The sequence below is a fragment of the Panthera pardus genome, unplaced genomic scaffold (assembly GCF_024362965.1).
Source record: "Panthera pardus isolate Hobbes unplaced genomic scaffold, ASM2436296v1 HiC_scaffold_11, whole genome shotgun sequence".
Lineage (NCBI taxonomy): Eukaryota > Metazoa > Chordata > Mammalia > Carnivora > Felidae > Panthera > Panthera pardus.
The window spans coordinates 52,189,636-52,203,203 of NW_026526666.1; the positions used below are offsets into that span (position 1 = coordinate 52,189,636).

At 40.9% G+C, this 13,568-nt stretch overlaps 1 protein-coding gene across 3 annotated transcripts in view; it reads right to left on the minus strand.

Moving 5' to 3' along the window:
- Positions 1–13,568, minus strand: part of PDE4B (phosphodiesterase 4B) — a 525,517-nt gene that overhangs the window by 92,891 nt on the left and 419,058 nt on the right. For all 3 annotated transcript variants that reach the window (XM_019448986.2, XM_019448985.2, XM_019448988.2), the window contains one exon: positions 13,262–13,314. In XM_019448986.2, the coding sequence (XP_019304531.1) occupies positions 13,262–13,314 (53 nt within the window). The remainder of the gene's footprint in view (positions 1–13,261; positions 13,315–13,568) is intronic.

Here is a 13,568-nt window from a genome sequence, read left to right on the forward strand (position 1 = left end):
TCCCCTGTTCATGCTCTGTCTCTCTCTGTCTCAAAAATAAATAAACGTTAAAAAAAATTTAAAAAAAAAAAGAGAAAAAAAAAAGTGGTTACCTCTGATAATGTTGGTGGGACTCACCCAATCAGCTGAAGTTCTAAGAGCAAAACAGGTTTCTCAGAAAAGAACAGATTCTGCCTCAAGACTGCAGAATTAACTCCTGCTTGGGTTTCCATTCTGCTCTATGGAATTCAAATTAGCCAGCCCCCACAACCACAAGGGCCAAATCCTTGTGTGTGTGTGTGTGTGTGTGTGTGTGTGTGTGTGTGTGTGTGTGTGTATTCTCATACCGGTTCTGTTTCTTTGGAGAATCGTGAGTGATATGGTCAATATCTTTAGGTAGCTTTTTGTCTATAATCTTATTTCCATATGGTGCAAACTCAGGATCAGATTCTGAGTTTTAGTCAAGTTAGTACTTCCCTTCCCCTCCTACTTGGTAGCAGGCCACAACACAAATGTTTTCACTTAAGGAATACAAAAAAGCCTGAACAAATGAATGAACATATGCCGATGGCATAAAGAACTATGACGCCTTTAAAAATCAATGCAGGACATGCATATTCCAATACAATACATAGAGAGTGGGCAATTACTACAAAAGGCAAGACTAATTGTAGGAGGCTTTCCATAAGTAAGTTTTTGAGTCAGATTAAGAGGCCTACAGAGAAGGTGGTTTGGAAGTGTGAGGGGCATGGAGCAAACATAAAATCAGAGGGAAGCCTAGAAATGATCTGCAGGTAAAGAGAGATAGACTGCTTAAATTTGCAATAAGAGATGAAGAAATAATGGAAAACACTACATAATGGAAAATGGCACACTACAGATCTGCAGGATCACTGTTTGTCAGGACAGGTACTCTCCTTGGAGATGTAGAGCGGTTTTCGCCACTGAATGTCCAAGACTTCCCAGCTGTACAAACCCACAAGAAGTCTCTCCCAAGGCTATGCATCACACTGAAGGTGTAGGTTTGCTTCAAGGAACTGAGCCTCTGTTAACAGTGCAGGGACGAAAAGGAAGTCACAGGGTTGTGCTCTTGGTCAGAGGGACTGTCCTCCAAAGCCCACAAATGGAGAACTCTGGAGGTTTCACCTTTGCTTTCCAGAGAGATAGTCATGTAGCCTAAGAGAATGCAACCCAATTTTCTTTGTGTGCAGATGGCAATCCAGATAGGCAACAGAGATCTTGAACCATAGTTTTGTCCCAAGGACGTTGATTCAAGTTCCCCAAAGCTGGACAACCAGGCAGCTGCAGTCATTCAGTTTCTCTAACCCCATAAGCAAATTCCTCCTTATCAGATCTACCCCTGACTCAAGGAAGTCCATTTTTCCATGATTAGGTCAGCAATATTTCTCTTCTTCTTCTTTTTTTTTTTTCTCCACACATTGCTAATATATATTTTTATTCAGCATTTATTTTGTTTAACAAAGTTATTGAAATGAACATCAACCTGTACATTTCATATACCACAGAGGTGTTTCTTTGGGAAATTGCTATAGATATAGTAGTATGATTACTACATCACTGGAGGTTGAATATTATTTTTTTTCTTTTTTTAAGTTTAATTTAATTTTTTTTTTTTAATTTACATCCAAATTAGTTAGCATATAGTGCAACAATGATTTCAGGAGTAGATTCCTTACCCATTTAGCCCATCCCCCCTCCCACAACCCCTCCTGTAACCCTCAGTTTGTTCTCTATATTTATGAGTCTCTTCTGTTTTGTCCCCCTCCCTGTCCCCATATTATTTTTGTTTCCCTTCGCTTATGTTCATCTGTTTTGTCTCTTAAACTATTCATATAAGTGAAGTCATATGATTTGTGTCTTTCTCTGACTAATTTCACTTAACATAATACCCTCCAGTTCCATCCACATAGTTGCAAATGGCAAGATTTCATTCTTTTGGGTTGCCGAGTAATACTCCATTGTATATATATATACCACATCTTCTTTATCCATTCATCCATTGGTGGACATTTGGGCTCTTTCCGTACTTTGGCTATTGTTGATAGTGCTGCTATAAGCATGGGGGTGCATGTGTCCCTTCGAAACAGCACACCTGTATCCCTTGGATAAATGCCTAGTAGTGCAATTTCTGGGCCGTAGGGTAGTTCTATTTCTAGTTTTTTGAGGAACCTCCATACTGTTTTCCAGAGTGGCTGCACCAGCTTGCATTCCCATCTCTTCTTTTACTTACAGTGCATTGTACTACCTCTCTTTCATTGTTTACTCTTTTCAATGATGTTTTTCAATAAATACTTTTTCAGCACCTGCCCTGTGCCAGGCACTGAGTACACAATCTAAAGGTGTAAGTAATCAAGAAAACAGGCAGTTACAATACATTAAAAATATCAATATTTATTTAATACTTTCTGTGTGCCGCATTGTGCTAAATCCTTTACATATGTTAATTTAGCTCCCACAATAATTTTTGCTGAAGGTCCTATTGTTGTCCTCATTGTACATAGGAGGAAATAAAGGCTCAGAGATGTTGAATTACTTGTCTATACTCGTACAGAAAGGAACAGAACCACAATTAAACTCAGCCAATCTGGATCCGGAGCTTGCCTGCCTAGCCATGAAGGTAGATGGAAGGGGCAGGTGCTGAGGAAGGCACCAGAGAAAGCACACCTACTGGGGGGGCACACAGGGGGTACCAGCAACCCAGATTTGCAGCTCAGGGAAAAGTGCTGTGTTTGAAATTCAAATCAGATCATGTCAATCTTTTTAAAATTCCTTAACGGCACCCCATGTAATTTAGTATAAGATCTACACATTTCACCGTGGCCTACAAATGCTCTGCTCGACTGGCCTCTCTCAGCTTCTTTGGTCTTGACCCTCACTGCCACCCTGTCGATCCAGATCTCAGTCTATAGCACCTTTGAGGTATTAGTTACTGTCTCTGCCCACCCAGCTCCTGCTCAATGTGTAGGTCTCAAGTTCAAGATTATTCACAAAGGCCTTCCCTGTTTCCTAATTTACATTAATCCCAATAACTAGTGATAATAATAATTAGAGTAAACATTAACTAATACTGGATGCCAGACAGTATTCTAAATGCTTTACATATAATAGCTTATTTAGATACTACAACAATCCTAATGGTAGGTAGTAGTATTATTCCCATTTTTACAGGTGAGACAATATTATAGTATTCTGTACTTTTCTTCACTATAGTGATCAAACATGTAATCATGTGTTTATTTAATTAATATTTCCTGGGCTGTAAGGTCCACAAGGTCAGGCTCTAAATTCATTCTCTTCCCCATTACTATATCTCCAGGGTCTAACACGATGTTTCTTATATGGTAGGCATCTGATAAACATTTACAAAATAAATTAATAAATGAATAATGGACATGTATGAGACATTTCTCTCAAGATTTGCACATTTTTTATTACAATAAAACGGATTGATAACAAAGGAATTAAAGAAGATTATTTCATAGTAATTATTAAAGCTGTAGATAGTTCAGTATATTTGTTTGCTCTCTTGTTGTGAAATCCTCACCAGCCCCCTTTCCGTCAGTTACAACTTCCGAGGTTGACAATGGGGTGGGGGCAGGGACAGCGTGGTCTAGACTAGAGGAAAGAGCATGTGTTTTCAAGAAATACAGATCTAGGTTTCAGTTCCGATTTTGTCACTGACTAACTATGTGGTCTTGAGTAGACCCCATGTATTCCCTGAGCCTCCTTTTCTAAACCTGTAAAACCAGACAATAATCTGCAGAACACTTCACTTCTGAGAATTAGGTAAGATAATGTACGCAGAGGGCCTAGCCCAGTGCCTAGCACATAAGAGGAGTTGAATAACTGCTAGCTCTTTTCCTCTCCTGCCATCAGAGGCAGGCAGGTGGGATTTGCAAATTATACAGTTTGCTAGGCAGGTAGTATTAACCAGACTACACTCTGGAAATTTGAAGTCAAAGCATAGCTGAGGGCATAGGGGCAACACTGCATTATCTGACCTGGCTGCCTCCATGGATAATCGTGATGGCCCCAACTCACACCATGGACACAGCCAAAGAGGAGGTAGGAAAAGTATACAAAACTCCGAGGGGTGACTTTTGGTACTTGTCAACAGCTCCGGTTGGGAGCAAGTCAAGACAATAAACTAAGAAAAAAGATCCAGTGAGTTCTCTCGCCTGTTCTCTGTTTCAGGGGGACAGTCCCTGCTTTGTTTCTCTTCTCTTGGGTGAAAGACTTCCCTGAAATGCTCCTGGATTCCGAGAATAGAGCTAAAGGCAACTCCATAAAGTGCTGGCCAGCGGATGATCAGAAGCAAGCAAGCAGAATTCACCCTGCCCCCAGGATCATGTGGTCTTGAGGATGCAGGCCGGAGAAAACAGAGAAGTTAGAAGATCCTCTTCCTGCCTCCTTTGTTTCCCAACATCCATGTTCATTCTGCTCTAGGCCAACCCTGACCTCCTTCTTACCTACCTCCTCCCACCCCCGGTAAAGAGAAGAGAAAGGGGTATAGGGGGTACGAGGGGGTCTTCCCATTCTCAGAAGTAACTGAGACAGGGCAGAAGAGTCTTTCCAAAAAGAGTCAAAGCCCTCCCCTAGCTGGACTCTGCCAGGAGGTTTAGTTTTCTCGCCAAAGGGAAGCTCCTGTTGGTGTTCTCTGCTGAACACCCTGGGCTAAAAAGCCTGTGCCTGTCCAGGTGTGCACCAAGCCCTGAATATTGTATTTAAATACAACTGTAATGAGTGTACAGTTGCAATTAATCGATCTTACAAAGTGAAGTCCTCTCCGGCTTCATTTTAGCAAGAGAAAAGTCTCTGTTAGCTAAGATCCAGTTTATCAGAATCCCAGCTGACCATTCTCTGCAATCTGTTAAGAGAAAGAGCCACTCTCATATAGTGGCTACCTTCGGCTCCAAATCTATTTCCATATTAGCAGGTTTTTATGGTTTTAAGGGAAACAAATCTTAAACTTCAAAGAAAGCTTGCTTCTAGACTGTATTCCTATAGGAAGGAAGTAGATCGGAACCTTTGAGACAGATCTGAACAAGGTTTTCTGTTTTGGTTCCCTACTTAGGCCAGCAGGCCTGGCCTCTTAGCTGTGACATGCTGACAGCCTGCTATGTGCTCGGTGCTATGGGAAACATGTTGCATTAACATGTTTAATAAAATGATACTACTATTGACACTTGTCAGGAGCTATTCTAAGTGCTTTTTGTATGTTTACACGTTTAATCGTTACAACCAACATACAAGGTATGTAAAATTTCCATCCCAGTTTTGGAGACGGGGCGATTGGGACATGGAGAGGTTAAGTAATTGGTCCCAAGGTCACATACTAATGCAGCTGGGATTCGCAAGGGGCAGCTTGGTTCTGGAGTCTTCACTTTTAACCACTACACACATAGCTTTTGTCATTTAGCCCTCATAGCAATCTTACAAGATAGAATATTAAAATACCCACTTTCCAGACAAGAATGCTGAGTCTTAGAGAAATAATCTGTCTAAAGTATTGACCCAGGGATTCCCAGCCCAATTCAATTCAATATACTAATTGAATACCTGCTTTGTGCCAGGCACTGTGCTAGGCACCAAGGGTATACAACACAGAGTCACAGGCCAGTCACATTTAGTTGTTTTTTTAAATTGTATTTAACCCTGCCACTTCTTCCTGAAGTAATGGATAATAAAGAGCTTACTTTAAGGGGAGAAAAGTCACACGTAGTCAAGATTAGTCAGGAATGTCAGCATTGTGTAAATGCCCAAGAGCTAGAAGATATTTAGACAAGCCAAATATGAGATTTCTAGTCCTTTCTGATTCAGGCATGAGCATATACTCATTCGTATTTGTTTAGTCCATAAATATTTATTGAGCATTTACTATGTTCTGGGTCACATTTTATAAGTTGGGGATATATAAAAAAAAAAGGTTAGTACTTGAACTTGGGACAGTCTTAGTTTAAAAGGGAATCAAATCAAATAAATAAATACAGCAGAATATGACATGAACAGCAAATGAGATTTTGAGATAATAATTAAGATAATAAGTGAGAGTAATTTTGGATGAGTTGCAGGGAGCACATACAGAAGATGGTACATATGCTGAATCTTGAAGGAAAGAGGATGTACTTTCCAGATGGAAATGGGTAAAAGAATTAGTATTTACTAAGCATGTACTATACATCAGGGTCTGGTTTGAGACTATGTATTTAGTTTAATCCTGACTCCAGAATCCAAGAATCAGCGAGTGGAAAGAAGTTGTTCACCTGACAATGTAAGAGTATCCCTGAGCTGAATATGTGAGTAATATTTTTGGGAAAAGGCAGCCCAGACAGAAGGAGTGTATGTACAAAGGTAGAAAGGCAAGAAGAGCCTGGCATATTTGAGGGATAGTATGTTCAGGGCACCTCAGCCATCAACTGTGCATGAGGGCAGGGGTTAAAGTAAAAGATGAGGACAGAGAAGGAATTAGGAGCAAATTATGGAGGAATTGGTAAGAAGCGGGGATCCACTTGAAGGCAAAGCATAGCCAACTAAGGAAATAATTTAAGACTGGTTTTAGAAGAATAGTTCTAGTACCAGAATGGAGGGTGGGTTGCAGTGAGGGGAAAGAGTGAGGGGAAGGACTGAGGACAATAAACTAAGTGGGAGGACCGCCATCGTGGTTTAGGTATGGGAGGATGAAGCACTGAACTAAGGAAGAGGGGGGTGGGGAAGAAAGGAGGGGGCATGATTACAGAAAAGGCTGCAAGAAGTGGCTGTCTGAGGTGAAGACAGAGATAAAGGATAGATGGTGAAGCCACTATTCAAAGCCAGGAATAGAGAATAAGGAGCAATGGTGGAGGGGGGATGGAGCTGGGCCTCCCGATTTACCTCCCAAGTTACCAGGAGTGGTCAGATGTCTGGCATTTAGATGCATACTAACTGATAAGCAAGTAGGGCAGTGCTGGAGTAAGGAAGCATGGGGGGGGGGGTGGGTTGTGAGGGAGACAGGTGCTAAAGCCAACATGATGGATTCAGAGGACCAGACCTGAAGAAAGCTGTCTGCTCTACGTGGCTCCCTGACTCTGAGCCTATGAGGCAGAAGAGTCCAGGTGTGAGGTGAATCTTTGGCTCTGACAACCGGGACTGTCCAGGTAAATAGAGCTGTCAAAAATACCCAGAAGGAGACAGATGTTTCCTGAAGGGCTCTCTCCCACACGCCTGGGAGCTGCATGACCAGGCTTGAGGTAGGCAGCAGCTGGGGTTTGGGAGGACACAGGCACGTGGGCAGCCTCCTGTCTCCTGCGGCGGCTCTGCAGATGAGGCAGCTGAGAGAAGTGAATCTTTCATCCTAGCCTCCTCCTCCACCCTTTGCTCAGGAGCCCCAGCCCGCAGCACGGTGCAGGCTGCATAAAGGTTGATTCATAAATGGACGGCTGTAGCTAGAAGCCGCAAAGAAGTGGCAGAGAGGACAAAACTGAGCGTGCGTGTATATGTGTGTGTGTTCAGAGGAAACTGTTTATTCAGGGAACTATATATCAGACCCAGCCTTACTGGTGGACAATAGTGGTTTGCCCGGACAATTTATGCCACCAAATAAACACCAAGATGGGCTGTGTACAGCTAAAGGTGAGACATGTTTGCAAAAGTTGCGTGCCACCCTTTATTTACGGTCTCAATTACAGGAGATGCTTTCGCACACAAAACACGGAGGCCACAATATCTGGGCATCGCCTGAGCCTACTGTAACCAAAGAGAAAGAAAGGCCGGAACTAAAATGGAAAAGAAAAAAATAAACTGTGTTTGGAGATAGGTCTGCTACAGTATAAACTTTTCCCTTTCTCTGGCTTACTGCTATAGCAAAACCTGATGGTTGTCTTTGTAAAAAACGTGTCTGTATCTAGGTCCCTGGCAGTGATTTGCCTCTGGGAGGGCCAGCAATCTATTTAATGACTCCATTGACGTCAATAGCATAACTGAAATACTTACTAACATGCATGATTCCAACTTTCAGGGGTGGGTGGGTGGATGGTGTTTCTCAGCAGTACAAAAACATGAAGTGGAGTCATCCCGGAACGAACTCAAGTCTTTAGGCCGCAAGTGAGAGATTAGATGTTGCAGGTTTCATTGGTTCCATTTAATACGAAGAAATGGTCACACTAAATTTAGAAATTAATTTTCAACTGGTGAAATAGCCATTAATGGGCAGGGCTTTATTTTTGGCAATGTTTGCTCAAGGGTAACATTTTAACTCTTCACACTTTAGTTGACTTGTCAATGTTTTTGCAACTACCCACACTTAATTTTAGACATATATGAAATAATTGCAGATCAATATAAATAGCTCAATGTTGATGCTCTGGGGGTAAATGTTCAGAAGAGGACTATTTTAGACAAAAGCAGTTCTTATAAAACAACCATCTGGGGAATTATTCCCAGAATTACTGGGGCTTTTCTAGTGCATTTGCCCTATCACTTTGTATGCAGGCTGCTTAAACACTCCAGGTGAGTCATTAAGGCAATTATCCCAATAATTCAGGCCACAGGAGAATCAGAACACTAATGAAAAAATTATCTGACATTTCTATTTTTTTCTTTTTCTTTTCCTTTCTTTTTTTCTCTTCTCCTTTTCTCTCTTTCTCTCTCTCTCCCTCTCTCTCTGTCTCTTTTTTTTTTTTTTTTTTTTTTTGTTATCCGCCCTCCTCCCCCAATCTCTCCTTTATCATGTGTGGCCACAGCCTTTGGTAACACAATTGATTTTATTCGTATTTGTCCCTAAGTGTTGTAATCCTGTTCCAGAGTTCTTGCTTAATGTAGAAACCAAGCAAATGTCCTGCTTATGCCAGGCTTCATTTCCAGTCATCTGACACAGGCCGGCTCTCAGGCCACTGCTGTGGTTCTCAGAGAGAGAGCCCTTTACTCGAGCACACACAGTTGGTCTCTCATCCTAAGCCCTGGCAGCCCTGGCAAAGAATGAGAACTCAATCAATGTCATGACTTTTTGAAATTCTTAGAATCCAAGACAACTCTCTGAGCCCCTTGTCCACTCCTCAAGCAGACCCTGCATCTGGCACACCCCCATGAACCTTCCGGGGGATATTTACAACCAAGCACAGATATGGGAGGAACTCATACTGAGAAATAGGCTTCTTAGCAGAAGTACCCTTCTTCTGTTTTATCAACTGGTAAAGACTCATTTCCTCCCCCAGAATGGCCTGGACACATAATAGAAGAAAGGGATTCCCATGAGCACTGAAAAAAATTAATTAAGTCTGTTTTTCACTTAGGCCAACCTATTTCAGACATACCAGAAAGTCCTGTAATATCACATCTTATTTCTCCACATACAGGCATTTCTTGAAAAACATCTAATTGGCTGGTGTTGAAAACCACCATCAACCAGGGCTATGGAGACCCAGGCTGGGAAAGGCTCTGGGTCTGCAGCAGTCTGGCTTGAAGTCCTCAGGCAATTTTCTAGTCATGCTGTCATTTCCAAAGACCCATGGGTCTGGGGGGGGGGGGGGTTGTTCTTCATATCATCCGATCTATTATATTGGCAATGCTCTTACTCAACATGTTTATTGCTAAATTTTAGAAGATTAATATAGAATATCCCACCTTACACATCAATTTGACTGCTAAAATGTTGTATATATGATATATATTAAAGGTCAAGTCACATTTATATGAATCGGAGGTGCTGGCCATTAAAAGGAATACTTGCCTAATCCTTTTATAAAGCAAAGAGTCATTTGGTAAAGGCAGTGAACACTTGATGATTTATCCTTTCAGGGAATTCTTTCCATGACATATCTGTACTCACTATTGAAATGCATGCAAAGCCAAGGGATAGGATGGTTGGAAAAAGTGAGACAATTATCCTACACACACATGCACACACACAGTCACCCACCCACTCATGCACATGCATACACACATACACACACACACACACACACACACACTGATTTTCCTCAATTATCTGATTTTTTCAGTTGAAATAGTTTTGAGACCTGAAATCCTGAAAATTACTTCCAGTTTCCATGTTGAATGTGTACAGATGATAGAACCCTGCTTTGTTTTGGAGTGCTCTTTCTTCTATTTTTTCTCCCTTTCTGTTCCAATCCTCATGCATCATGTAGAAAAGCCTAGAATTTCTGCTTGTGAAAAAGTAAAACATGATAAAAATTAAGATGTTTGCCTGACTTTATAGCATTAGCATTTTCAACACCCCCAGCAGGATTTAGTGCATCTTTCTCCTTAAATCGGGAGTATATCATTTCTATGCTACTATACTTTCTGGATTTTAAATTCTCAATACTTTACCAAATGCCAACTTTTTGTATTTAACTCTTTTTGTCAAAACCTGTATGACCACACAAATATATATGTACATATATATACTGTTACAAAGTGTGTTTCAAAACCTTTTTAATTCCAGTGGAATAACTGATGTTTTTTAATAGTAAAAAAAAAAAAAACACACAGTTAAATATTTTTCATACTCATAGAGATGAAAATATTGATTCATAACTAAAATTTAATTTATGAACATTTTTTCTTAAAGTAAACCCCACATACTTATGCAATGCTGACCACATCAAGATTTACTGTCTTCCTAGTAGGTGAAAATAGCTATGTTAATGAGTTTTGAACAATCAGGGGATGAATAAGGCACAGCGCCTGACTTCAAAGTGCTCCATTGCAGGAGATCCATAAGCCATGAATTAGAACACAATCTAGAATGGAATTGTTGCCATAGTGCAAAAAAAAAAATAAATAAATAAATAATAAAAAAATAAAAAAAATTAAAAAAAATTAAAAAAGGAGCAATTACACTGATTTAAAAAAAAAATATTGGGATGTCTTTGCAGAGGAGGGAAATTCGTGTTGCACCATGAGAACTGAAAAGAATGACCTTGTTTCGACAGTGAAAATAAAGGTATAGAAGACTAAGTGATTTGCTTTTATGTCCCCCATGAATAATTTCAGTCAGTGATCAATTTGTAAGACCCAATGCACCAATTTAGCCACGAGTCCTGACAATTGTCTTTTTGAAATGAATTGCATTTCCTTCATTTAGATGCATGGAAAAAAAAAAACCTCTTAAAAGTATTTGGCTTTTTCTCTTTCTCTCTCTGTCTCTTTCTCTCTCTCTCTCTTATACCTTGCTCTTTGTACAAGAATAGTCAGGATTTCCTAACAAATTAGATTGCTGCTAAATCTGTTTAAATGATCGTGGGTTTCTTGTATCTTTTATCTTAGATCTCAATTGAAATACATGAGCCCAACTTGAGTTGATGATAAATGAAAACCTGATCTTATTATCATGAAAAATCATCTTTGAAAGCACTGCTTCAGCCTTCAATGCGGTTTGCTTGGAGCCACTTACTTTTCATTCCCTTTTAAACTTTCTATTTAAACACACCTCTTTGTCACACGCTGATAAATATTAAAATACCAGGAAAAATCTGCCTGACTTATTTAAGCTGATAATAAGAACAAAACACAGGATGTGTGTATCCTCCTTCCTCTTCTGACTGGGCTTAAGCGTTAAGGAGATTTTGAAACCTATAATTACGTAATAATTGGTATCGCTACATTCTCTTCCCGATGAAAAGCCAGAATTTTTGTAGTTTGCCACAAAGACAGACAAAAACAAATTGCCTAAGTGGTATTGTTATTTCTTTGCTCCATTGTTTTAAAGAATTTAGCCAAAGAATCTCTAGTTGCCGAGCTGTAGTCACTGTGCCAAAAATCACAAAATGATCTTTCCAGCAACATCTCTAGCTAATGAGCTAATTTATAGAGCCATAAATATCACAGATTCTCTGAATGTGTGTCAGTATTTATTACAAAAAAAAAAGAAAACAGTTTAAATATTCGAATTGCTGTCAAAGGCTTTGGAGCGAATTTGGCGAACAGAAATGTGAGCAAAGGTGTCTCACTGGTAGGCTAATATGATGAAATGATAAAGGAGTTTCAAAACCACCTCCTTTGATCACTGACTACGTAACACCAGTTATATGGTAAAACCCTCTATGGAGTTTCCTTTTATCAAACTTCTAAAGGAAACGGTACATCAGCACAGCAGGTTTTTGAAGCCCCTGGACAGAGCACTATTTTCTTCTCTCCATTTCATACCATGGGGGTCTAGAGGCAAATTTACTTTTAATATCTTCCTTTCACTTTTATTCTTGTTCTCAGTCTTTTTCTAATAAAAATAGGTTTAAAGGTGTGTACTATAAATACTTCAGAAGCCAAGGAGTCAATGGAACCTATGTTTTTGTTCCTTTCTTTAGAAGGTGGGCTTCTGTATTATGTCCGTTATTCACGTGGCTGTGATGCCAGCCAGAGAACACTACATGCAAGGAAGGAAGATGGTTAAGTATAAAGCAAAGGGAATACCGAAGCTGGAAACAGAGAAGTGTACCAGGCAGTGCTGTTTAGTGTCAGGCAATCTCAATAGAGCTCAACTTATTCGTTTCTCCTGTGGTTTTTACTCAGGCCTACCACTACGCTAGTGGGGGTAGATTCAAGGGGGAAACTCCATTTTGGACTTGGAAACAATGCCACATAACAGGTTGCATCTTTTGTCACATACAGTTTATGTTCAATCCATCTCCCTGGTGTTCCTTCAGGGTAGCCCCTCCCCTACATAGCTTTCAACTCTGCATGTAAAGCATATGCACAGCACTGAAAGATGAGAGGTTAGGTTTCTTAAACACACACACACACACACACACACACACACACACACACACACATATCTGAGGAACAAAGTTGGATGACCTCCAAGGGAAATGATTTGTGACCTGGAACAGCCTTTGGTTTCACACCTGGAAAGGATGTAGACTCAAGTGGGACCTATAGTTGACGCTAAGAGGAAAACCACTAATATGCTCTGTGGGGCCAACCAGGGGGCCCCTGACAGTCTTTGAAGTTAGCTCTCCTGAGCACACCGGGGCCAGCAAGCTGAGGTCGCTTTGCAGTGTCAATCCAGCTCTGCCTTCTGTCTCTCTCCTGGGGTGCAGCAATACCACACATCCATCGCACCCTGAAAACCTAGGCCTGCACATGATGGGACAATTGTTTAATACTGCTTTTCATTTGGTTTTACAGGGAAAGAAGTAAAACTCTACCATGTCTTTGAAAAAAGTCATCGAGAGACTTTGGAGGACCCTGATATGCAAGTAAGTGCCATCATTCTAAAACAGCTGCTGAACAAATGACACGTGTTATGATTCTGAAACACGGACTTAGGCCTCATGACGGTGCTTACCTTGCAGGTTTACTCTGGAGACAGGTGGCTGACTAGCAGCAGCTGGGGACCTCCTGTGGAGACAGAAAAGAAGGCCTGAGTCTTTGTATCACTATCACCCCCATGTTCCCCTCCCCCCCACACCCCCACACCTCACCCCAGCCCATGATCACTGAGGAGTTTCCCAGGTCATAATGAGCTATCAAATGACATCATGCTGTCTCCGGAAGGCAGGCTCCTGTAACACTGGTGGATGACTGCAATCCTCTGACATCCAGATGGCCTGGAATTTCCCCACGCACAGCCTCCTGGATGCTCCAACTCTTCG